Raw genomic sequence first — 26,119 nt, forward strand, 5'->3', positions numbered from 1 at the left:
TTCTCGCAGTCTGCACCTTTTTCCTCTTCCTCTCTTTCTCTTAATCTCTCACCATCAGCACTCTCTCTTTCCCTCTAATACAAATGTTCTACCATATCTTGCCTTTTCATTCTCACTGAATGGGAAAAGGTCTACAGCATGTTTAAGAGTGGTTTGCATGTGAGTAAATATTGTACTTCATTATACAGTATTACAGGTTTGGTGTGCTGTTGTTTTCACACATCAGTTCCTCTGTGCTTCTGTTCATACATGTGTATGCACGTGCATGTAGAAATGCTCCTGGGTGCGTCCTCTGTTACAGTGTGTTGATGCAGGTGAAGATGCACCAACATTGACTAAAAGTGAAGTGCCAGGTCTCTTTAATTAGAATCGCAACTTAATTAAGATGCTATCCAGGAAAATAGCCAACTCTGTTGATATGCCCCATTGACAAATGAAAGAGAAGTTTAAACACAGCCAGGGCCGCTGCACTTAGCTGAGGCCTGACAAGTAGATGAATAGCAAAATATGGACACTTTCTCCAGTAAATGTATAGGTGTCTATTTTATCCCTCACATATAGTATTATTCACATATAATATTATATCAATACAAAATCATTATGGATACTTGTGTACAAAAAGGAAACATAAAAGCAAGCCATCATAGCTTTAGGAGCAGTTGTTTATTTGGAGTTATTACAAACCATATCTGATTTTCTGTGTTGTCTTGGCTCTTATGGCTTTATGCAATGTTGCATGTTCTGCACATGCTCTTCTCTTCAGCTAAAAATGTGGAGCACTGTTGCAAGAACCGAACACAAATCCCAGCCACAGTAAAGGGGATCAACGAAAGGTGGGGGAAGAGAGGGTGATGCTCGTAATAGCTGGGCAGACAAATAGATAGATAGAGATGGGTGGATGGAGCCTGGGATGAAACCCATCCAGAAATAAACAGTGGATAGAAAGAAAATCGCTGGTGAGTCAGCTGCAATGAAAACACCTCATTTTCTGTCACCTTCCTCCTCCTCCTCCTTACCTACTGCTCCCCAGTTACTGATGGGCAAATGACTCTGAATGAATGAATGAATGAATGAATCACAGATCACCTCTCTCCATGGAAATATAGAAGTACTAATTCCACACTGAACGTAAATCATAAAGAGAAAGACAGCGAAGAAAAGTAGAGGAGAGAAGAAAATGAGAGGCCATGAATAAGAGCAACAGAGTGTGTTGCAGAGAGCGCAAAGGAGAGAAATGATGAATGGAATGGACAGAGGATGGGTAGTCTCTTCATCACTTCAGTATGAGAAGCCACATGTGAATTTCTCCTTTGTTAACTCCTTTTAGTCTGCACATACCGCCATCCCTGTTTGTCTCTCTCTCTCTCTCTCTCTCTTTCCATCCAAAGCTTGAGCAGCAACCACACAGACGAAGAGAAAAATCAATACGCTTTCTCTATGGCATCTTCCAGCTGGGAATAGGATGCTCAGGAGGTTGAATAAAAGTGAACAAAGGACGAGTGAGAAGAATGAATGAGAGGTGTTGAATGGGAGAGGGAGAGATGACAGTGGGATGGCTGGTGATGAAATGTACTGTACGTCACTAGCAAGCTCAAAGAGAGACTGGAGAAATTCCAATATATTTAGATTTTACATAAAAACACACATATAAGTTATTATGTTAGGTACTATTATAGATTACATATTTATTTTATTATTATCATTATATTTTATTGTAATATACAGTGCATGCTTGTTCATTTTATGTAAAAAATAAAGTATTAGAAGTTAAAATACTTGCATTCATCAATGTGAGGACTAACCAAGGTTGCAATTATTAATGAAAAGCTATTCAAGCTGATTGGCAAAATAATTATGGATCTTCACTGAGTACCAAAAAATGGCCCCAAATGTCTTTGATTATTTCAAAAACCTGTCTTTATCTGCTTTCTAGTTCTTAAACCAGTAAAATCTTTTACTTAATTGTATGAATTTCAAGTAGGAAAAAGCACTTCATCTACAATTCTTACAAGTCCTGAGTTAGTAGGAGTGATTATGCAAAAAGTGTCAAATCCAAGGGACAATTCACATACAGTTGGAAGGGGATATGGTGCTTTTTATCTTTGAGTGTGTCTTTGGATTTGCTCTGTTCTTTCACTGTATTGCTGTCCATTGAACTGCTCTACAGCCCAAATACTTCACCAATTTACAGCAGTTTACGAATGCTGGCTTTTTCTACTCTTTGCCCTTTTAACAATTTGCTCTAGATAAGTGTGTCTACTAATGTAAATGCAGAAAATGTCATTCAAGAGTGTGTGTGTGTGAGTGTGTGTGTGTGTGTGTGTATGTGTGTGAGGCTGGCATGGGTGGGGCTGGTGAAGGGGAACATTAGTGTGCAGGGCCATGGAGCGATTTGCCAGGGTAAGGAAAACACAAACGCCGGCACTAGTCCTTGCAATTAGCTGAACACACAGAATCGGAGGCCTAATCGAATAGGGCATTAAGCTGACAGACAGGTGTTCATTTATATACACACCCAGAGAAGCGCACACATGCACATACACAGTGTATTGAAAATATATATATACACTGCAGTTAAGCAAGGGCACGCACACTCACATGCACATAAACATTCAATAAAGCACACACACACACACACACACATACTGTACATACCAAAAGAAGTGCACACCCATTTATGCATATTACATATGCATTGAAGACACACAAAAATACACTCTCTACAAAGAGGCAAAACTACACACATATTCACACAGCTATTATCCCACGTTTGCTGATCGGTAATTTTCAGCCCGGTGGCACTATTCCCCCGTAACACAGTGCAATTACTGGATGTTTACACAGCCAAACAATAGGCCAGTAAAATATACACTCAGTCAAACATTCATTAGATGGGCCAATAGAAGCTGAGGTGACCTAGACCATTACAATGTATCACACACCACCCTCATTAAGATTGAGCTGTGTATTCTACTGGATCTAAAGCAAGAATAAGACACAATCTGGTTCCCTCAGAACATCTATCCAATCGAAAAACAATTTGGTTGTAGTAAGAGATACAGTACAAAACGATGCAGTTTCAAGTGGACTCAAGCCGTTATCAAGCTGCTACCCTCATGAGGAATAACTTGTGTACTCTACTGTGTCCAAAGTAAGTAGAAAACTACAGTTTAGTGTTGTAACTGTATAACACTACAAGGAATTCTGTTCATTTTTGATACAGTTTAACACAGAAGAGATGTTGGCTGATTATAATGGTTGTCATTACTCTGCTATTTGGGTCAACCATCCAAATTCACATATCAAGGAAATGTAGAAGAGGGCCTCAACAGGAATCTCTAGTTTATGCTCCACTGCAGAAGACATGTGATATGGGCTCATATACAGCATTACTAGTAAGAATTTGTATTCATAGAATTAATTTACCAGTCCCGACAGGAAAATAGTTTTTTTTCTCATGCCCCCCTCTGAGGACATAACAGCACCAGTAAAGATGATTAAATATTAGGTGTGAAAAGTACATTTTTGTACCCTGATTTTAAGATCCCCCTTGAGATGGGGGTTGGGTTTTTGGACAGTTTGATGAGAGTGACATCAGTGAACCACCATCAGCAGAATGCACTGCAATGATGTCCGTTAAGACTGAGAAGAACCACTCTAACTTGCTCTAACATCAATGATACAACACCAGTGTACAAATTGACCAATCAAATACCCATCCACTCAGCCAATCATAGTGCAGGCAGAGGATTAAGCTGGAGGATGAAGGAGAGCTTGCTGAAAAATTACAGCCCCATTGTCTCTTGATTTGCAAGCTGAGATGCAATCATGTCACCTAGCCTGCTCTGGCCTCTGAATGACAAACAAGAAAGGTGAGCTATTTTTACTGCGATGATGCTAATGAGGATGCCAGCCTATGCATGCGCACGTGTGCATGCATGACCAACAAATGCACCTTTATGCCTCATCCCTAATGAAGGTGCACACACTGTCAGTTTGTGTGTCCATGTGCTTCACGCAACCACAAATTATCCAAAATTGTTCTGCTATGTGAATATCACACTGATAAGGTCAAGCTGGATATTAGCACTGTGTACAACTGTATGCATGTGTGTGTGTGTGTGTGTGTGTGTGTGTGTGTGTACACGTGTGTATGCACATGTGTATGATGCATTCCTCCACTTTCAGATTCACATTACAGGTCAGAGACCTGCCCTGACATTAAACAAGAGAGATGACTTGCCAGACAACATGTACACGCTCAGAAGCACATAAACACACAAGCACACTTGTTTGCTTCCTCTGTCTGAATTGTTTTTCCGTATCTCTCTCTCTCTCTCGCTCTCACACACACACACACACACACACACACACACACACACACACACACACACACACACACACACACCTGCACACACTCATGAATCCTTCAAACTGCCCACATACACTCGGGGTAAATTCACGTCAACACTGAGGCACCCCACTTACAAAAACCTTTTCATCACATACCTTGTTTTTATTTCTTGCTCTCTCCCCTTTCTCTGTTATTTCATTTTTATTTCTTTTTGTCCTCTTTTTTGAGTACACTCTCTGCTATGTCAAAAAGAGGGATATATGGGAAGTTAAACCAGAACTAAGTAACACCAGAAAGCAATGGATGGATTAAAAGATGAGGTGGAGACAGAAAGCTGTGGAGAGGGAGACTGGCTTTTCCAGTGTGTAATGGGCATATACTGTACACACACACGCACACTGTAGCAGATGTCAACTGTCTGAACTATGATTGCTCTGATCTTGTCATTACCAAGACAGCTTCCACTTGACACAGACAGTGTGTGTGTATGTGTGTGTGTGTGTGTGTATGTATGTATGTATGTGTGTGTGTGTGTGTGTGTGTGTGTGTGTGTGTATGTATGTGTATGTATGTGTGTGTCTGTGTGTGTGTGAGAGAAAGAGAGAGAGAGAGAGAGAGAGAGAGAGAGTTATTCCACATAAACCTCACTGACAGGTTTCATGTGGAGTTCAGTCACAGTTGCTGGTGGCTACTGGCCGTGTTGAAACTGTTCTGCTGCCTACCTGCCTGATGTCTGAATGTTTGTTAGTGCAAGGTCAGGTGTGTTGTAGGGGCCACATGGAGATCAGACACAACACAAGATGGTACCAGAACTGTAATCAAATATTTGACAGTGTTTTTGTCTGTGATTGTGGGCGGATCACGAGACAATTGGCCACTGGGAAAAGCTGCCTAAAATGCCCTTTCATGCACATTTTAAAAACCCCATCAGGAACACACATATAGTGAAGTAAGAAATCCAGCTCTTTTTTTCTTTTAAACCAGGTTTCTCTAACCCATCACCCCTACAATAAAAATTGGGTTTCTCATTAACATGATGTTTAAGAAATCATATTACTACAGAAAATAACATGTGCATGTAAAAACACTGGCTCACTCCCTTTGAAGGGGATATATGAAGGGAAATTATTCAGTTATTCAGGACCGTTTGGCTCTCTACCAAGAAAAATTAACAACAGTACCTTTACACAGAGGCTCTGGCTTAGGCGCCCCCCTGTCCTCTGGACCTGTTGTCAGTGAGCCCACTCAGTAATCTATCCATGTTAGAGACTTAAGTAGCCAGAAGCAGAATTTGCTATTTTGTAGCTATTTATAACTTGAAATAATCACTATCAACTTTATTGTCAAACTCTCTAGTTCAAGGTCTGAACAAACAATTCCTCTAAAGAACAGGTAGCTGTGTGGCTCTTATATATCCAACCCCAAATGGCTCCATAATTCATTTTGATTTGCCTCTGCTCACCCAGCCATTACAGGGTAATTTTGAACTTAGCTTACATTTCACCTTGCGGTGACTAAACTCTCCTTGGGTACTGTGTGAGTTTGGGTGTGAGCATATTAATATTTCAGTATTGCCTCGTGTGCAAAGGTGTTTGTGTGTTAAGAGAGAGAGATAGTGTAATCAGTGAGATGACGCAAGAGGGAAGAAAAACTAATAAACCAGTGATTAGCTTATGCACCTGCTATTCTCATTAGTCCACATTGGGGCAATAACACAGCACAGGGAAGTGGTAGCAGTACTGTATTTGCTGTGCGAGACAAAGAACATACTGATAATGATGCTGACTACGGAGATGATGACATAAAAAGTAAGAAGACAGTAATGATAAAATATGAATAAGACAACAAAACATGAAGTAAAATGAATAATTAAGACAATGACGAAGATGTGATCATGACATTGATAATGCTGATTATGCTGCATCTGTGATTGATGGTAACAATGATTGTGAAGTCTTACGACTACAGGACATCAGTGTGCATGAAAGCAGATGATTATGATGGAACAGGAGAAGGTGGAGGGTGGTGATGATAATAATAAGGATAAGAATGATTAGACAGTGTGATTGTGATATTGATGATGATAATATTGATATATATATATGTGTGATATTGATGATGATAGTATTGAAGGCAGCAAATGTCAATCCCAAAAATAGCCAGCTGCACTTAAAGATTTTGACATTTCTCATGTGAGAATGTGCGTCATACAGCTACACACCTGCTCAAGAACTCACACAGGCGCGCACACACATAAATACAACCTTCAAAAGCGGATTAAGCGAGATTAAAAGCAGTCATCCACTTCAAATAAGACGGGGATGGAGAGAGGAGAGGAATAAGGAGCTCCAACATGGCTAGGGTCATGCAATATGACAGAGTGCAGACTATATTCACATTGGATCCAAACATAAAATGAAAGATTTCACAGCGATATGTACACATCTATAGAAACACTGGCTCCTTCCTTAGGGGAATCTAGGTGACAGCTATGATCGTTTATTTCCCACCTTTTTAATCAATTTGATCTGAGGTTTGGGTTTATTTGCTGCCTGATATTCATTGAGCAACCTTTCAATGGCACACATGACTGCATTCTCTAGAGTGGTATAATTTGGTGAGAAAACGTTTATTTTCCACATGTTCACCCATCCTTGCAAAATGATTGCTGGCAGGAAAGTAAAACCCATGATGGAATAGAGGAGTGAAATTAAACCTGGCTCGAGCGATGCTTGATCGTCAGCTATAAAGACTTATATAATAATAATTTGCTCAATGTATTTTCACTGAAGATTTTTTTTTTACATTTCCTGTATAGTTTGACAAATAGCCACAGTTAATACTCTACTCTTATGTTTATTTACACTGGGAGCATAGCAACTGCAGCAATTAGTTGCCATTTTCCTTAGAATGACATTTAATTCTGACAGTATTAAATGCAACATGGCAAAGAACTGGCATAAAAATGCGCCCATAATATTGATCTATTCTATCCTGACGTAAATATGAAGTCTGCATTTCACAAGATTCAGGCCTTGGCATTGACAAATGACATTTCAAGAGTGCAAAATCAGTGAAGTGATTCAGGAAAATACACAAAATGTACACGGGGGAAAAGCAAACACGATCATGCATGAATGCACATGTTACTTATTGCAGCATGTGCCAAAGCCCACAGAACTCAAACACACACACACACACCTTCACTAAGAGGGGTAAGACAACACCAACAACCTTGTCCGATGACTCATTCGAGGGTCTGCCCTGCGTCTATTCCTCAATTCCCTCTGCTCTCCCCCCTCTCTTTCTGTCTTTCATTCTTTCTCTTCCTGCCATCATTCTACCAAGATTAGTGTTTCACTTGAGTCACGGTCAGAACGAAGCATCCGTCTGGCTGACAGGACAGTGTTTATTGATATTATGAGGTGAAAGCACATGCACGCACACATTAAGAAATGCACACTCAGGTGCAAACACACATGCATTACTATAGTTAGCATGGTGAGGAGAGCCTTAGGAATCACTTCATGGGGAGAGAGAACTAGGGTCAACAGGGGGGAGTGTGTGTTTAGACTGAGAGCGAAGGAGAAAACACTTTGGGTGCTAGACGAAAGCCTACACCTCCCAACCCATCATCACTGTCAAGCCTTCTCTACCTGCAGAAGTGTGATGGAGAGATGGGGAGAGAAAGAAATGGAACGATGGATGCATGATGGAGGAGTGTTTCTAAATTGAGTCAGCACCCCATAGGATGCATCAGTTATTTTGTCATGACTCAATGAAAAAATTGGACTGACTCTGCAGATCACAAGCGGGGGGTCTGTGATCAAAACCCACGATGAAAATGAATAATGAGACAGCCAAAAACATGGTAGATAGCAGTGTTTCACCACGTAGTACATAACTGTTGTGGTGCTTCTTGACAATGGCTACCATCAGCGCTGTCATCAAGGGATCTATTTTGTATAGCGTTACTTAACCAAAGTGGATTCCTTGGACATGAATGCTTTTCCAGGAACGCCCCTAATCCACACTCACACAGCCTGATCTGGTTGTGTGAGTGTGGAAGAGTTGAGGGGTTAAGGGCATTGCTTAAACGAAATCAATGACCTTGCACTGACCTTACAGTCACTAGTCCGCTTCTGGGCATCCTACAGTACTGCTCCAATCGGCTGATTGTTTGTATTGAATGTATTCAATTCAATGCTCCTGTGATCTTGCAAGTTTGAATACAGCTCGTCAGTAACTCTGCTTTCTTTTTAAAGGGTCTCACAAGTATAACATGTGCCAAAATGTTATATTATCTCAGCCAAGAAGCAAGTCTCAGGGAGGCAAAAGGAGAGCAGTAACTTACAAGGAGGCAAAAAGGTTAAAACTACAGTATGTGACTGATAGAAAGTGAGCATACTGTGCTTACACTTAAAATAGCATGTTTATTGAAACGTTTCTTTAAAATCCTCAGCCCAGTCAGCTGCTGCTGCTTTATCCTTTTGTAGTGTTTGGCAACCCACCTGTGAGTCAGTCTCCTCTAATTAGCATGCCAAATAGAAATTTAGATTTAGAACAATATTGGTTGGAGTTTCTGTGGGCATACATTTGTGTGAGTGGGCATGTAAGTGTTATATTTTCGTAAGCGCACTTCCACAGGGATGTATTATGACATGATGTAATTTGCAGGTGCTTTTGTAGCTCTGCAGCTGGCGGATACCGACACGCCAGCATGGCTAAATGTGATCACCTATGACAAGAAACGATTGCAATTTTAATTTCAAATGAGCACAACAAACATGAGCCTTTTCTTACATTCTCTGCAATGAGTTTTCTCCTTCCATGTTTCAAATTGCTTTCTTAATCTTACCTCCTGTACTTCTTTTCCCAATTTCAGCTTTATTTTAGTTCTCTGGTCATTACTGAGTCCCACTGGGTCCAATAACAAGCACTCAATGCTTGATTTCCTGCAAGCAACTCAGCTGAAAAGGTCAAGATCCCTCTCCTGCACATGAGATATACAAGTCACTGACCTTAACATCTGCAGCCCCACAGAACACTGAGCCTTGCTCAAAGACAGCAGTGGCATGCAAGATGTACCACTGCTTGACATTAATGTCTGTGGTGGATGTTAATAAAAGAGGTAATTAAAGACAAGATACATTTCTCTGAGTGTAAAGTCGATAGCACTGAGTTCATGCAAGACTGCACTGAAGTCCAAGGGAAAATAAAATCTTAGTAGCGCTGTCTCATGAGGGTACTTATATTGATGGCACTGTGCTACACATGTAACTAAATTCTGGCCGCATTCATGTTAGATGTAGTCTATACTCAGGCTGGCTGGTACCCAGAGATCCATATAGAGAAATTGTCTCAACTGGAATATGGACCCATCATAACATACAGATAAATATAGACACATATTTGGTCTGAAGACAAATGATGAAAGAGCTGTTGCAAAAGATATTCAAGCACTCAAATGAACAGGATTTTTCTTCCGTCTCACCCACAATGGAAATGCTGAAGTACCCCACAATGCAAATAATAATATCACTATGTAAAAAAACATAAAAACATTGCAATAGGGCCAATTCAATTTATTTCAAATCTCACTGGGTTTTTTCCAAGTAGGTAAAAATGAAATGGAATATTTTTAGATTAATTTCAATACATGTCAAGATTAAGATTATCAGATTAACAATCTGTTACAATTCATATTTTTCTTTTCATATTTGTGCTTAGTTTAGTACCATTAAGTCAGTAGATAGAGTCTGGTTAGGCTGTGTTGCTCTCAAGTATGCACTAGAGGGAAGGCGAGGTGAAGTGAGGCGTGGGGAGGAGAGAAGATATACAGTAATTCTGCTGGTGTGACATTTTCCCATAATCCTTCCCAAATGCCACCAGTGTCAGGAGACAGAGCAGCAGAGAGGTGGTGGGAGGAGGAGAGATGGAAAGCATCTATTGCCATACTTTTGTTGAGTATGAAGCAGCTGAAAAATCATATATTAACCTTTTTTTCCTCCTCTACAGAGTTTGTAGTGCTGAATAGACGCATTTGCATGTGTGTGCCTGCTCCTGTGTATGTGTGTGAAAGGTTTGATGGATGTTAATCGAAGAAATGTTAGTGGCAGTAATTACCATGAAAAACAATAATGCAATGATTGGATCAAAAGAACATGACAGATTCATTACAGACTGTACACATTAGAGAGCGCACACACACACACACACACACACACAATGAGAAAACGTCCTTCAACTACTGAAACAGTGAACACAGCAATTAAGTCCATGCTTTCTATTCTGATTTCTCGCTGCCTGACAACCAAATATTATCGAATTGTTAACTTTAGCTTTTACTTATGTGTATGTGTGAATCTGATCTATGCGTCAGTTTCTTTCCATTGATCTAAATGCTTAAAGTGTGTCTCTGTGACTACCCAATGACCACCTAATTCACATTTATCTGCCTGTCTGTCTGTCTGTCTGTCTGTCTGTCTCATTGTGGTGGTGTTCATTCAAAGCAATATGTCTTCTTCTATCTCCTAGGCCTAAGATTTAGGTTGAAGCTCACTATAGCAGAGAAGAAGGCAGACACACAGTGCTGTTATCATTCCAAGGTCACACACACATACACACACGCACAAACAGATAGGCCACCTCAGAAAAGGAAAATAACTACAATGGGCAATTTACCCAGAACAGGCAGGGATGATGGCCAGGGCACAGATGCACGCACACACACACAGACGCGCACACACATACACACAGCTGTGCCTCAGGGCCAAGGTTCTGGCAATGCATCATTACCCTCCCTTGGAGGTAATTCCATATCCCAGCATGCATTTCTCATGTGGAGAGGAAATTACCCCTGGGCCGTGCTGAGAGCCAATAGAGTGTGTCCTCTCTCCTCTATCTGTCTCTCTCCTCCTTCCTTTCTCTTCCTTTAAATCCCTTGCTCACCCCGTGACTGTGCCTCTCACACCCTAACTGTCCTCCCTCCCCAGGTCACCCAGTTACTAACCCATTCTTTTATCTGTCTTTATCTTTCTCTCATTGCCACTTCATTTTTTTCTGTCCTTATTCCCTTTTTCTATGTCTGATGTAGACCTCGGATTAATAACAAAGGACAAAAAAGGACGGACTCTCCATTTTTGTGCTTCCCTCTCTCTGTCTTTCAGTAAAGCAGTTGCTCATGGTGAGGTTAAACATCTGAGTTCCCCTCTAAGAATCCCGGTAACCCCCCCCGCCCGAAGGCAGAGAACAGATATAAAATGGACAACACGTTTCATGAACTAAAGATCCATATACATGCATCATAAAGAAATAAATACTGATATGTACTATTTACAAAGCAGGACATGGTTGCATTCTTAGAGTCACCATTGTGAAGAAGCTGCTAAGTTGTATTGTAAGCATTCTATCACCTGAAGGTATTTTAAAAAATGTTGTGTAACAGGCTCCTTTTCAAAAGAAGTGCAGTCATCAAGCTAGCATGATTCTGCATGTTGCATGGTTGCTAGGGGGGACTATATGTATGCAGTAGTCACAGAGTAACAAGTGGTGCAAGCAGCAGCTGCAGCTGTATTCAAGCAGTAGGAACAGTCTGTCACTCTCCATGGTGCTGAAACTTTTAAATCCAATGTGCAGTTATTTGTGTCTCTGTCCACAGTGCAGGAGTATTCCAAAAATCTCTCTCGCTCACTTTCTCTATTTTTTATATCATTTTCAAGCTGACTGAATACTGACACAAACACACACACGTATCAAATACAATGAAATGCATTTCATTAATACTTTACTTTTGTTTTTAGGGTTAGGGTTAGGGACATGTCCTTTAGACTGTGTGACACTTGGAAATGCATTGCATCAGTCCTACGCTATCACACGTGAATGTCAGGCACACACACACACGCCTGAAAATACACACAAATACTATCTTCATCTCCGTCTTTGACACAGCCTTGGACATACAAACACACACCCACAAACATGCACAGGGTCACCGCTGACCATTGCAGATTTTCCATAAATAGAGCGATGTGTTCGGGCTGTGAGCCAACAAACGCTGTCAGTAAATAGCGAGCGGTGACAATGACATGTCACATCAGATCACATCACATCAAGGTACTGTAAATAGCAATTCCATGTCAGCAGCTCTATTGTATCAAATAGATAATGGGGGAACATGTATGTATTTTACCTTTACCTACACAATGTATGTTTTACATCTATTGTTGCAGTGATGTGGCTTTAACCCTTCGATTCCAGACTTTTTGCTTGAAATGTAAGGTTTCTGTACTTTCTGGTCTTTCAGCATGTATTTGGTGACAGTATCATGGAAACCATCTTCACTCAATCATAACAAAATGATTTTAACATCAAACATCAACCACTATAGCTGGGTGAATACATCATTTGTGGAGAAAATGTGAATGAGGGGGTTTGATTTAAATTAGGGTTTTTTGATTTATCTTATCTTGAAGTTCTGTGTTTCAGGCTGACTGAGTGTTTGATGAGATAAGTCAGGCACACCCCCACAGTTGAAATAATATTGCAGTCTCGTTTTTGATCGCAATGTTACAACTTTTATTTTCTTCCTGTCAGTCCCCATTTCTACAACACTGGGAATTCTCCCGTCAGTCCCCCTTTATGATGTGTTTTTTGCTTTCGTCCTTGCTTCCTCCCAAGTTTTGTAACAGTAACTATTCGCCCCCGCCTCCTTGGACCCTAACTCCCATTCTCCCCGAGCTAATGTTCATCTCTCAATCCCTCCTGTCCTTACTCACAAACCCCTCCCCCCGTCTTCTTCTTTCTTTGATCCCTCAAGGTATGTCTCCCTTATTCTCTACAAACAAATTCCTCTCTGTGCTTTCTTCCGTCATTTAAGATTCTTCCAATCCCCTTTATTTGTTCCTTTTTCTTTTCCTTCATTAATGGTTTTTGCCTTCCCTTCTTACCCTCCCTAGTTTTATTGAATCTGTAGGTTTGTGCTCAACATTTTGCTCTTCATCTTGCTTCCTACATTGTTTTCAATATTCAATTTAAGAAGGAAGCTCAGTGGGGGTGAGAATCCCTTCACAGAGAGAGCTTAAAGGAGAACACACAAACAAGGCAATGATGTGTTTATATTATGGTCTGCCCTTCTCATTACTTCTACTGTGTCTTTCTTCTATTTATTCACCTCCCTCCATCTTAATCTTCATCTATCTACCACCCTCCATTTTTCCCCTTTCTCACAAATTCCCATCCTCCCTTTGTTTCCTACGTTCTTCTCTGCATGTACCTCCTTCCTTCCCTTCATCCCTCCTCTTCTATTGTGTTCATCTGCCTTCCTCCCTTTAGCTTCATCTTCACCACTTCCTCCTTCCATCCCTCCTCCCTCCCCTTATTTGTCTTATCTCCCTCTCTTCCTCCTCTCTTCACTCCCATCCATTAGCGGTTATTGAGTTTTCTCTTTGTGTCGCTGTCCTCACCTCTGCTCTTTCACGCTCACTCTTCTGCAACGGTAATGGCCCCTAACTGTGTTACTGGCTGCCATGCGCACACACACACACACACACACACACACACACACACACACACACACACACACACACACACACACACACACACACACACACACACACAAACACACACACACACACACACACACACATATGCTAACACATATACACATGCACATACTACAGTAACATACACAAGTTAGGCATACAATATGCTGATGACTTAAAAAAAAATACATAGTCATCTCCTACTATACACACACTGCACACTTACACAGACATTAACACAGACAGACCTAACCTCTGCCCTCACTCAGAGTGTTCCTTGTCTCTAATTGCTGCTAACTCATTTAACACTTCATGTTAGCTCAGCTAGATCCAATTACAGCAAGAGAGAGAGAGAGTGAAGTTTGAGTAGGAGGCAATTTAACCTCATGGCAAAGAGAAACGTAACACATAGCTCCAATTAAATGATATTAAATATATATAACATCAACAATTTAATATAACTCAGAGTTTAAATTAAGACTGTAAAGTCAAAAACCATGAATGGGCAGAATAGAAGGAGACAACAGGAACTTAATGACAGGAAATTTAGTTGATGAAGTACAGCTTTTCATATTGCTCTAATGCAAGAGCAACAGAAACATGCCATTGCATCCTGTTTAGGATATAAGCCATATCATTTACACTATTTACATTGAGCTGCACACTGTTCACTTACAATATATCTCTCCATACCCATATTGTGTGGATATACTGTGTATATATCAGTCAAATCATAATTTTTTGCTGTACTTGAAATAATAATTCAGCAAATATTAAGTATTTCTGTTTGTACATATACATAAAAAAATCAGAAAAGGTAATGTTAGCAACAGCATAATCAAGATGTGATGGGTGGAGTTCTGATATTGACTGATACTGAGGCGTTTAATCACATTCAGGAGTGTGTAAATTGTCTTCTTCTTAGTTGTAGTCAGAACAATGTGTTCATATTTCCAGCTATACAGTTTTTCTGGGATACAAAAATGTAGTGTTGCAATCAAACATTGCTCTCTTTTCAGGTTTCAGGCACTTTGGCTACCTGTGGTTCTACATGACTTGGAGTTCATAACTGGCCTAAATTAATAAAAGTAAACAAAGCACTGAGTCTAAAGCATTTTCACACCATCGGGCTCCAGCTAGTAAAGTCTGAATTTTATAATAGTCATGAATAACTTTGGAACTTTTAATTGAATAAGGTTTTATTGAACTCTGCAGGGGGTGTTCAACACACAAAAGAGCTCTCAAAATATTGTAACTGTGTACAAAATGGCTGCATTTATTTAATAGATACTGGGTTTTAATCTTTTTATAGTCTAAAAAAAAAGATGCCCTTCTGGCTCTGTGTATATCCAGTATATGAAGCTTGAAGCAGTAAGGGAAAACAAAGCGATCTCTTATGTGTACTTGTGCATACGAGTAAGTGTGTTAATGACTCCAATGGGCCAATAACAAACACTTTCTTGCAAGTACATTAAACGATGCTAGTTTGTGCATGTCTGAGTGTTTTTGCAAACTAAATTTACTTCCTATCCAGCTTCTACAATATCTGCAAATCCTCAGTTTCAAGTTAACAAAGTTACACAAAATATCAAAAATTGAGCCTCCTGGGGCTATAGCTGTTTAATTGTAAATAGCATACAGCTAGTTTACTCTGCACCCAGTAGTTGTCAGTAGATGAAAATAAATGATGAAAGGGTGTGTTTTGGGAAAGAATGTCTCAGGTGGGTGTGATGTGAATGGTAGCTCTAAAAATCTGCCCCACACGTATCTTATGTCAACTTTAGACTGTCATTATCCATGTTTTGACTAAACAGAAACAAATAAAAAGGTTGATAAATAGAAAGGTTGATAAAACTACATAGAAGTTATTTGCCATGAAGAAAGATTTGCAGTCTCTCATTTTGACTAAGATAGTGCTATTAACTTTTAAATGTTTTCACTGCCTTTGTTCAGGCAGATTAGACAGTAGAGGTGGCAAAGATTTAAAAGCTGTCTTCCATATTGCACAGTAATGAATGGCAACGAACGCCCTGATGTATGAAAACAATATTTGATCTCCCCAGCTATATAAATAGATTAATACATTTGCAGGATTATCCTTTAATGAGCATTCAAATTCCAGACTCTCTGGTGTGAATGACATTGTATTATTATTTTTTTCCTCCATATAAATTCCCATAATATTCTTCCTCTATCTGTTTTCATATCCATAGCCACTATATGTGTGTGTATGTGTGATATTGCAACCCATGAGACTGTTCCTGTTCTTGGTGACCTGTGCTCACGTCTTGCTCCTTCTCTCCACAGTGTCTCTTTGAGAAACTTATTTCCACCTACTGTTGCAACTGTTTGTGTTGTTGTTGTGTGACTACTAGTTATATGCCTTTGTCACAAAACTGGCTGGTATAGATGCACCTTACAGAAAACAGAACATATATTACTGCTTTGCCTCTTGCTGAGTTCAGGAAGAATTTTCTATGTATACAAACAACACAATGCAGATAATAAACCTGCAACAGAGAGCAAAGAACAAAGGCTTCTCAAACATGGTGTGAATATGAAAATGGAAAAAAGAGAGAAGAGAAAAGGCAAAATGGTCTTCCATGAGTCAGTGTCACTATATTTCTTTTACACAGTCAATAATGGAATTCTGTTTCATTTGCAAAATTAAATCCAACATATAAATCATTTTTTTAATGAGTGGGAACATTAGACATAATTTGTGTCTGTGTGAAACAAGAAGACCATCTTGAGCCAGTCAATCAGATTACATTAATAATAAACCATCAAGGCCTCATTATCAGATACTTCATACAACTTCACAATATTGAAGAATCTTAAGGAGGATTGTACATCTAAGTGTGCGCATGTCGTTCGGTCATTCTTTCACTTTCTTTCCTTTCTTTGCCATTGTTTTAAATAATTCTCTCCCATCCTCTTGCTCTTATTCTGCCATCTCTCATCCATTCTATCTTTCTTGCTCATTCTCTCTCCCTCTCCTGTGATTGACAGCTGCTGCTGAGACTTGATCCACGCATAATCTCAGTCCCTCTCACTCTGTAATTAAAGGAATTATACATCAAGAGTCCTGTGAAATATATATAAATAAAGAGGGAAGAGTGAGCTTTGCTTAATTGCGGAGACAAGAGGATGGAAGTGATCACAGCCCAGTAGGACTCTTTTACACACAGCATGACATTAACGGAGGCGAAATGGAGCTTCTAGAGCAACCGGTGTGTGACTGGAGAAACAATGTCTTTTGTTTCACTTGTCGGTTGTTTTTTCTTTACATTTGTATTTTTGGTTCCTCTTGGTTGGGATCCAATGCAGAGGGCTCAGACAAAAATATGCAGAGTTGTCTGGCAAAGAAGTTGAACCTGGCTAAACTTTTGTCGCAACGCAGTGTGACATCGTCCGCCAACATACTGAGTGGGCCAATCAAATATAGGCAAGCGCACATTCCTGGTACATTACTTTGTAAAGTAAACATGGTAATTCCACTGTTTACCTCACGACTGTCTAGACGGTGGACAAAATGATTGTTTTGAGAGTTGTAAAATCCTTCCTCATAGTACTATAAATCGCTGTGTAGTGTTTTGGTATCTGATAAGCCTTGAAGCTTGTGAATCTATTAGTCAAACCAGCCTTCCTGGATTTTATTTCATCCTCACACCGGCACCTGAAGCAACATGCCACCATCAGCACAGCCTCTAGCATGTTTTTAACGCACTGCTGTTTTCAGCCTGAACACCAGACTGGAGAGAGCCTTGAAAGGAACTGGTGGACCGTGGTGGTGGGCGACATCAATATTAGAGAGAAATGAATGTAGTTGATCCCTACTGTACCTGTTGGAGCAGGTACTGTGACACACGTGAAAAATAAAGTGTTACACAAGTTTGCAAAATATGTATAGTGTGTATGTGTGTGTTTAGCCTCAAATGTGTTTGACATCAATATGAGTATGAGTATATTAGTATATCAATAGTAAGTGATATTGTGTGTCACACAGTCATGGAGTCACACAGGTCAAAGATTCTCAAAGAATTCATGTGGACGGCTTTACTTTACTTTACTTTACTACGACTGAGATACTGATCTGTGTATGCAAGTAAGTATATGTGTGTGTCTTTGCACTCTTACCAAACTTATTAAATCCTCTCACACACTATACATGGATTGTTTGAAGCATCCTCTGCTCTATGATCTTGCACACATTGTGGTCTAATGAACCCCACAAAACACACACAGACATGCTCATGCACACACAAAACACACACACACCCTTTTCGTCCTACCTGGGGTCTTTCTGAATAGAGTCGATGGAAGGTGAACGCTGAAGGCTGCCTTCGGGCGGCAGAGCTGGTCCAGACTTGCTGTAGGGTGATTCCACCACCGAGGGGCAGTACTGCAGGGTGCGGTAGGGGTCCGCCACATAGGGGTCTGAGCCGTACATGTCTCCGCCTCCACCACCTCCGCTTGAGGTGTAGCCTGGTCCCACCGTGGCGTAGTTGTTTGTCCCACCGCGGCTGTAGTTTCCTGTCCCGGTGCCATGACTTCCTGTGCGCTGCAAAGGGGCGGAGTCGACACCAGGGGAGGAGGGAGCTATGGTGGGAAAGTAGGGACAGAGGACATAACTTAGGACCTGGTCATGGACACGCTGGGTCAGGTCTACAGGGCAGAGGAGAGGACGGGAGGAGAAGACAAAAGGAAAGGTGAGGGGAATAGGACAGGATGAGAGAAAAGAGAGGAGAGGAGAGAGGCAGAAAGGCAGACACAAAGATGAACAGGTTGTTGGAGAAGACAATCGAGTCTCCATATGGATGGATTAATATTGGCCACATGCCCAGGATTGACAACAAGGACCAATGTTCAACAGAGGGAAGGATTGAAGAGACAAGAGAGAAGAACAGTTGAGCAGACAAAAGTTTGACATCATTTTAATGACTGCTGAAATCAATCTGAAAATACAAAATACATTTACAATTTATCTACTATAAACCATATTGATATATCCACATTGTATTGATTATGTAGTGCTAAAAGTCATTTTCTTCTGTATATTCTTGTTGAAGCCATGTGAATTTCTTCATAACCATGCAGACAAATCATGATGAAAATGTTAAATCCCATTTTGTATTGTATTGACTAGTATTGACTTTACTTAACAGAAATACTTGAGACCAACTTAGCAATGGTTCTATTCCTGTGTAAAGTACAGTGGCCTGGTAAAAATCTATTTTAACAATAGTTTCCACAACACTGAGGGTTTGTAAACACTGTTAGCTTTGTCACCCAAATGACTCATTAGCTTGCCATTCCCATGCAATGAAAAATTGAAACTTTGCTCGTAAGCCTATTTGCAGGTAGCTAGAGGAAACTTTTTTCCACACAATGAGACATCTGCCCGGTGAGCAATAAGGACTAAAAAAATACATAACATAAAAAAAACAAAAAATAAGTAAACAACCAAGCTATCTCTCTTTAGGGTGAGATGGAAATTGAATGGGGATTTGCTCAAGGATGTAAGCAGCCTGCAGGGGCACAGTAGCTGTCACCTTCCCTCCCCGTCGTGTTGGGGCGGCGGATTGGTGATATATCAAGGTGTTAATGTGAGTCTGGGGGCCTTGTTTCACTGGCTGTAAAAACACTGAGACAGACGGTGCGGGGGGGATCCATCTCATCTGTCATTAGGACCAAGGTATGTGTACACAGAAACACACACATGCAAAAACACCATAAATGTGTTCTTCGGGGAGTATGCGATAAATCACAGAGCCCAGAAATCAATACGTGGCCATGTGGTTGACGGGCTTTAACACAGGCCACTGCGCCTCCTCTTCCAAAGAGAATTAGCCTTTAAAATGTGTCTGGATGGGAAAATGCACACAAACTAGTACACACACACACACACACACACACACACACACACACACACACACACACACACATACTCAACATACACATGGGCCAGGACACAAGCATTCCCATGCATCACATAAAACACGTATGAGTGGGAACACATATAAACACACACATTATATAAGCCCCCGCACACATAAACACTAAATAAACAAAGGAATGGAGGTTGTGTGAAAGTGAGTGTGTGTGCTGAGGTTGAGTGTCTCATCGTTATGTGGCCAACAAACTTGCTCTTTAGCGCTGTCTTGAGTGGTGGCATTTACCTGACCTTCACAACCATCTTATTGCTCTCTTTTTTACCTCTCTCGCTCTCTCACACACACTCATCTTATCTGCCACACCTATTTACTACGAGGCAGGTTAAACCATTCCTTAACAATCATTTTCCAAAGCTCTTATTTAAATTCTTCTCACCAAGTCTGCTAAACTCCATTAGTCGGCCCACCAGAGGCACAAGGAACCTTTTGGATGATGTAACCACATTAGCATATTTTTATTTCCTAACTTTCAAATCAGGTTAACAAAAATCCTTTGCCAGCCAGACAGTGAAAAATTCAACTTTCAGACTCTGCCATGCAATGCCCATGAGGCTAAAGGCTGTGTGAGCTCTTCTGCTGATGCCCCAAATTTGACAAAGATCCAAAGAATTACGCAGGGAAAGAGAAACAGCGAGAGAGCCTGGGAAAAAAGAGAGAAACAGCTGAGAGATGAGGGATGGAGCTGCAGTTTAGAAAAGCCAAACCAGAGGGGAGAGGGTGGAAACAAGAGGCGATGGAGTTAGTGACAGTACAGACGCGTAGAACAGAGTGTATATGAGGGTAATGAAGCAGAGTTACTTCCATCAGAAGCAAATCCCGGTCTTCTCTGTACTCTTTGAATGGTGTCTGTCTTTCTGAATGTCTCATTAGTAGCCGGGGCTTTAGGCTAACACCACCAGTGTCAGTGTGCACACACCGAGAGACACCCAAATAGGATGAACACCAGAGCCAAAGAGGGAGAGGGAGAACAGCAAAAAGAAGAGAAAAAAAATGACCTGTCAAATTATTTTCATAGCCTGTGCTGTGACCACTGAATAGGGATGTCCTTGGGTACAAGCTGAAAAAGGGAAGGAAAATAAAGCATGAATGATGGAGAGAGATGGTAGGGAAAATAAAGACGAAGAAATCCCCCCAAAAATGTCCTGCCAAATTACTCTTTTAGCCTGTCCTTTTGTTTTCCCATTCTGTTACTTTGTATTCAGCTTCCCCACGCCTCTTTATGCATCCCATTTTCTTCTTTACGCAATCTTTCTGTCTGCTCCCCCTCTCTTCTTCTCCCACCTTAAGAAAATGGAGTGCTCCTGAATTTATCATTTGTTTTGGTAATGGTGTTTTCTGACTGATGACTTGACCTTTGGGGCCAATATTGCCTGGCAAAAAATCAGTGTGTGGGTGCCTGTTTATGCATGCGTGTGTGTCATTGTGTATGTATTCTTGTATTCCTGTCCTTGTGAGAACCAGTTGGGGTTTTAGACTTTTGGAGTGATGACATTTTTGACCAGTCAAGGTTTAGGTCTGGGGTTATGGAATAAACATAAAAATGAGTATAGTTAGTATGGTAGAGTAAGTAAAACATGCATGCATGAGTGTGAGAGGGTTTGTCTTTTCCATGAATTTGCTTAAGACCAGCATGAGGTAAACTCACTGTGCTGTTTCATGAAATATTACCCAGATCATGCAATGTGCCATGTGTGTACAAACAGACACACACACACACGCACGCTCCACTAACACCTCTCACACCTAGCGCTCTGGCGGCGTGAAATTGTGTTCGGGAGGAAATAAAAGGGCGAGTGTGTCTTTGTATTCCCTCGTTTCGGCGTAGAGTAAACAAATCATGGCTGTGCTCCTGCTGGCAGATTAGCGACGGGAAGGGAAACTCTATTAGTCATTTGACACAGTGATACCTCTGCAATTAGCCAGTCGGCTGTGGGGCCGGCTAGCTTAGAGCGGGGCCGATTTTTCCTTTGGGCTGCTGAGACGAGGGAGCGCTCGCTGAATGTACAAGAGACAGAGGAAAACAGGGCGGGAGGGAGAGATAGGGAGAAAAAACTAGAGGGGGATCAAACCACTCTTCCAAGCTTTCCACGTCCATCCTGCCTTCTCATTCTTTCATCTCTGCCCCCATTTCTTTCGATACCACTCCATCTCTGCCACTCTCTTTTTCTCTATCACTCCCTTGCCCTTTGCTCTTCTTTCTTTCACCCTCTAGATCTGTCCCTCTCTGTCTATACCTTCATCCATCTTTTTTTTCTCACCCATCTCTTTTCAAACCTTTCAATTCCTGCCCTCCGTCTTTTGCTGAAGTTCACTCCCTCACTGCTTCCACTTTATTGTCTGTCATCCTCTTGCCATCATCCATTCATTTCATGTTTTTCTCTCCCTTTCTTCCCTAACACCCTTCTGTCTCACTATCTCTCTCCCTCTTTTGTGGTTGTAGTAGACTATGTGATCAGAGCTGAGGACATGTCCTTTCTCTCGACACGCTTCAGCGCTCAGCACGATTACACAAAACCCCTCAGTACAGTCTCTATCTCGCTCACATACACACTCACATAGACACACACAAGCACACAAACATGGATTTCTAAATATGCAATGATGATTGACATGGACTAAACATGTGTGCCTATAACACATCTTTTTCTAATGCTTTAAGGTCATGCAACAACATGCACACACAACCTTGCCTAGAAGGATGGATGGATGAAGCACATGCGCACAAACACACACACACACACACACACACTGCTTGGATATGGAGGAGAGTAAGGATTAGTTTCTCCCTCTGTTTATCCCTGGGAGAGCCTCCTGGCCAACACACAGCTCTTGATGTTCCTGAGCTGGAAGCACTGGAGGACACACACGCACACACACACACACACACACACACACACACACACACACACACACACACAAATGCCCTCCTTTGCACTTTCTGTATAAAGTATACAGCATTTTACAGTGTGGGAGCTGTAGGACACTTGTCTCTATGAGTCAAGGTGCCATGTCTTTCTCCAAGCACGCCACTTAGACACAGCAGGGTCTGCAGGCCAGTGGCTGCTGCTAAATGTTCACGCTGCGGAAGGACAATAGTGAAAGTCATGAAAAGATGAGTTTCTTTTCTTTCCAACTGAAGTGCACTTTATATAAAGGCATGCAGCCACTGCGAGTGAAACACTGTATGTAGAAAAAGTCTAATAAAATAAACACTGTAGTTTGGCCTTGTAATTAGTTGCCTTCTAACTAACTGCAAAATGCCTAAAAAAACGAATTTCAGCTAGTACCATAATACTTGGATATTTATATATGTTTTTTCATATCTTGCCTTTTTATGTCTAATGTAACACTCAGAATTGCCTTGTTGTTAATAGGTGTACAACTAAACTCGTCTTGCCTTACATTAGTATAACGTAAAACATAAAAGAAGATTTGCAGCATCCCCTGGCCTCTGCATCACATTTTCAATGTCACCCGGTTGGATTTTACTTTTTTTTTATTATTGTTTTATGGCACAAAACTGCAGGAGGAAATATTTTTAGTGTTCTTCTTACTGACAAATATCTGAGAATTTGAGGACCAACAAGACTCTACCAATCGTATGCATCGTGGTTCTATTTGTGGCTCATAGTAACTATACAAAAGGATCACAGTTATGGGAAATATAAAAATATAAAAATATAAAATATGGCTCAGTTCTGTCGCCTCACAGCAAGGATTCGACTCTGACAGCTTGCAGATCCCTTGTGTTTGTGTGGGTTTCCTTCAGGTGCTCCTTTTTCCTCCCACAGTCCAAAGACATGCAGGTTATGTGGATTGGACACTCTTTATCACCCAGGTGCAATGTGAATTTCCTCTCCTGTGTGTACACTGCCTCTCGCCCACTTTGTGCTGAAATAAGCTCTAGCCCCCCACCACCCTGAATAAGACAAGTCAAAAGCTGGATGGACCTCACATCACATCAACATGACTAACTAACATAGCATATTTGAGTTTGATTCAGTCTAAATAATGCAGTGACAGTGAAAGGTGCTTTTCAAACCTTTCTCAGATGGATTGTTGAATGTTTAGATATCATATCATTATGAGGCCAGTTTATTTATATGCATCTATGATATAAGGAACAATAGGGAGACAAAGACCAAACACACAAGTAATAAGCAATGTATACAACGATACACTGTGAATCAATTAATGAATAAAACATGTTTTAAACAGCAGATATGAACGTTTCTTTTCATTTGATGAAGACAGTCAATGCTGCTTTTGTGCTGACTTCAAATTTATCCGTGTGATCTCTGAGGACAAAAACAAATGAATGTTTCTTTCTACAGTTATGAATTCATTACTGCTGATAAACAGAGAATATGCTAATCATGTAAACTGAGATAGCATGGGACACAAGTAGAATGTGTTTATGCACGTATATTTCTGTGCATGCTTTGTGCATGTATTTTCCTTGTATGCATTGTTTTAGTGGCCACTGTGTGTGTGTGTGTGTGTGTGTGTGTGTGTGTGTGTGTGTGTGCGCGCGTAAGTGATAAGAGTAGTTCGGGGTGAATAGCACCAACTTGACTTAAACCTACATTTAGGAGGTGCCATATGTTTTCACGAGGGAAAGAATTTGTGCTGATCTGTAGAGTAAGTCAGATGCTTTGAGCTGGTAATTAAAGCTTTTTTGAGGCTTCAGCAAAAACTCACATAAATACTGTACAAGTTTAAGCCACGATATAAATCACCTGGATTCAACTTATAAATTGAGTTGTTGTCAAATAAGTTGAACTGAATTGTATGTTATCGTTTTATTGCCTGTCACAGAGAAAAGAACATCTGAAAATGCAGAGAAATAAATCAATGTTCACTTCCTTTCTTCCTCCCCTCCCTGCTGAGACCCCTTTTCTTCCTAAACTGACCCTCAACTTAATTAAGATTAGACATTGTCCTTCAATAGAGAGCTGGCTTCCATAAACTGCACATTTAACCAGCATGAACATTTTCACAGTGAAGTAAACATCCCTTTATAAGTACTTGCAAATTCACAACTCTTTTTTTATGGGTGTTCAAAAGACAGTATGTTCATTAAAAGACCACCAGGATCAGGGGCCAAGCTGAAATTGATCCTGGCCAAACAAACCTTAACTAACCTGGCGACAGATGGCGCCTGGTGAGTGACACACTAAAGTGACTGGGGAGATGCTTCAGCCAAAAGGTCTAACAATGCTGCAGTGCTTTAGTCCCCTGCACTGAGGTTTTTTCAGACACTAATTGATAAAGAACTGGTGATTCAGGTCTACTGAGATTTCCAGTGCTACGTGTTAAAAAAGTCTGCCTGTATTTCAACCATGCACTTACAGAGTAATAAGAACTTACTTGTGGCAATTACCATTACCCCTGCCTATATGTGGATGTATTTAAAAAGCTACAAAGATAAATAATGCTTAATGTCCATCAACTATACATGAATGCACACACAGCCCAAGTGACTATAATTAGTATTATAAACCACATTTGGACACCGGAGGACATGTGCCGGATGAAAGATGAGCGTTTTCCCTTTCCTTCTTTCTTTTCAAGGATCTGTCACTCTTTGTATTTAAGAGATGCCCTGAACTTTTCCTGCCTCCTGGTCAGAAGACACACAGTAACTGTACCCTCTCTCCAGTCCTCTCCGTCCATTCCTACTCTCTTGGGATTGTTTTCTCTCTCTCATCTCTCTCCTCCTTCACTCCCTCTCTCTCTGTTCTGCCCCCCCGCCCCCCCCCCCCCCATTAGAATGTCAGATCTCATTACAGAGGGAACACAGCAGATTTAAAGGGGAAAGCAGTGGTTTAAATGTTTGATGTAAAGCCTTCTTCATATTTCTTTCTCTCCATTTTACTGTGCATGTGTACTGTAGCCTATGTGAGAACATCCACACTAGAAAAAGGGACCAGTGCTATAGAGCTGCAACTTCAAGTAAAAATAATCCTGCTTTGGTTTCAAGAAATATCATAACACACAAACACACACACACACACACACACACACACACACACACACACACACACACACACACACACACACATCCTTGTGCTTATGTAACAGAGTTGGTCCCTTGTCCTGGGAACTGCATGAATTCAATTGCAGAAACCTAATGTTAAGAAGCATGTGTTCACATTCCATCCCCATTTAGGAGAGGAGTCAGAAGTACAAGGCTGCAGCCGAGGCTACGCTGCATCAGGCCAAAAATATATGCCGAAACCTCAAAGATTAGAGTATTTACACAG

The 26,119-nt window shown here is 40.8% G+C and overlaps 1 protein-coding gene across 1 annotated transcript in view; it reads right to left on the reverse strand.

Moving 5' to 3' along the window:
* ctnnd2a (catenin (cadherin-associated protein), delta 2a) overlaps positions 1-26,119 on the reverse strand; it is a 198,898-nt gene that overhangs the window by 76,218 nt on the left and 96,561 nt on the right. The window contains exons 11-12 of the mRNA XM_070927742.1: positions 18,418-18,498; positions 18,192-18,351 (exon numbers count right to left, since the gene is read on the reverse strand). Of these exons, the coding sequence (XP_070783843.1) occupies positions 18,192-18,351; positions 18,418-18,498 (241 nt within the window). The remainder of the gene's footprint in view (positions 1-18,191; positions 18,352-18,417; positions 18,499-26,119) is intronic.

The sequence above is a fragment of the Enoplosus armatus genome, chromosome 21 (assembly GCF_043641665.1).
Source record: "Enoplosus armatus isolate fEnoArm2 chromosome 21, fEnoArm2.hap1, whole genome shotgun sequence".
Classification (NCBI taxonomy): Eukaryota; Metazoa; Chordata; class Actinopteri; order Centrarchiformes; family Enoplosidae; genus Enoplosus; species Enoplosus armatus.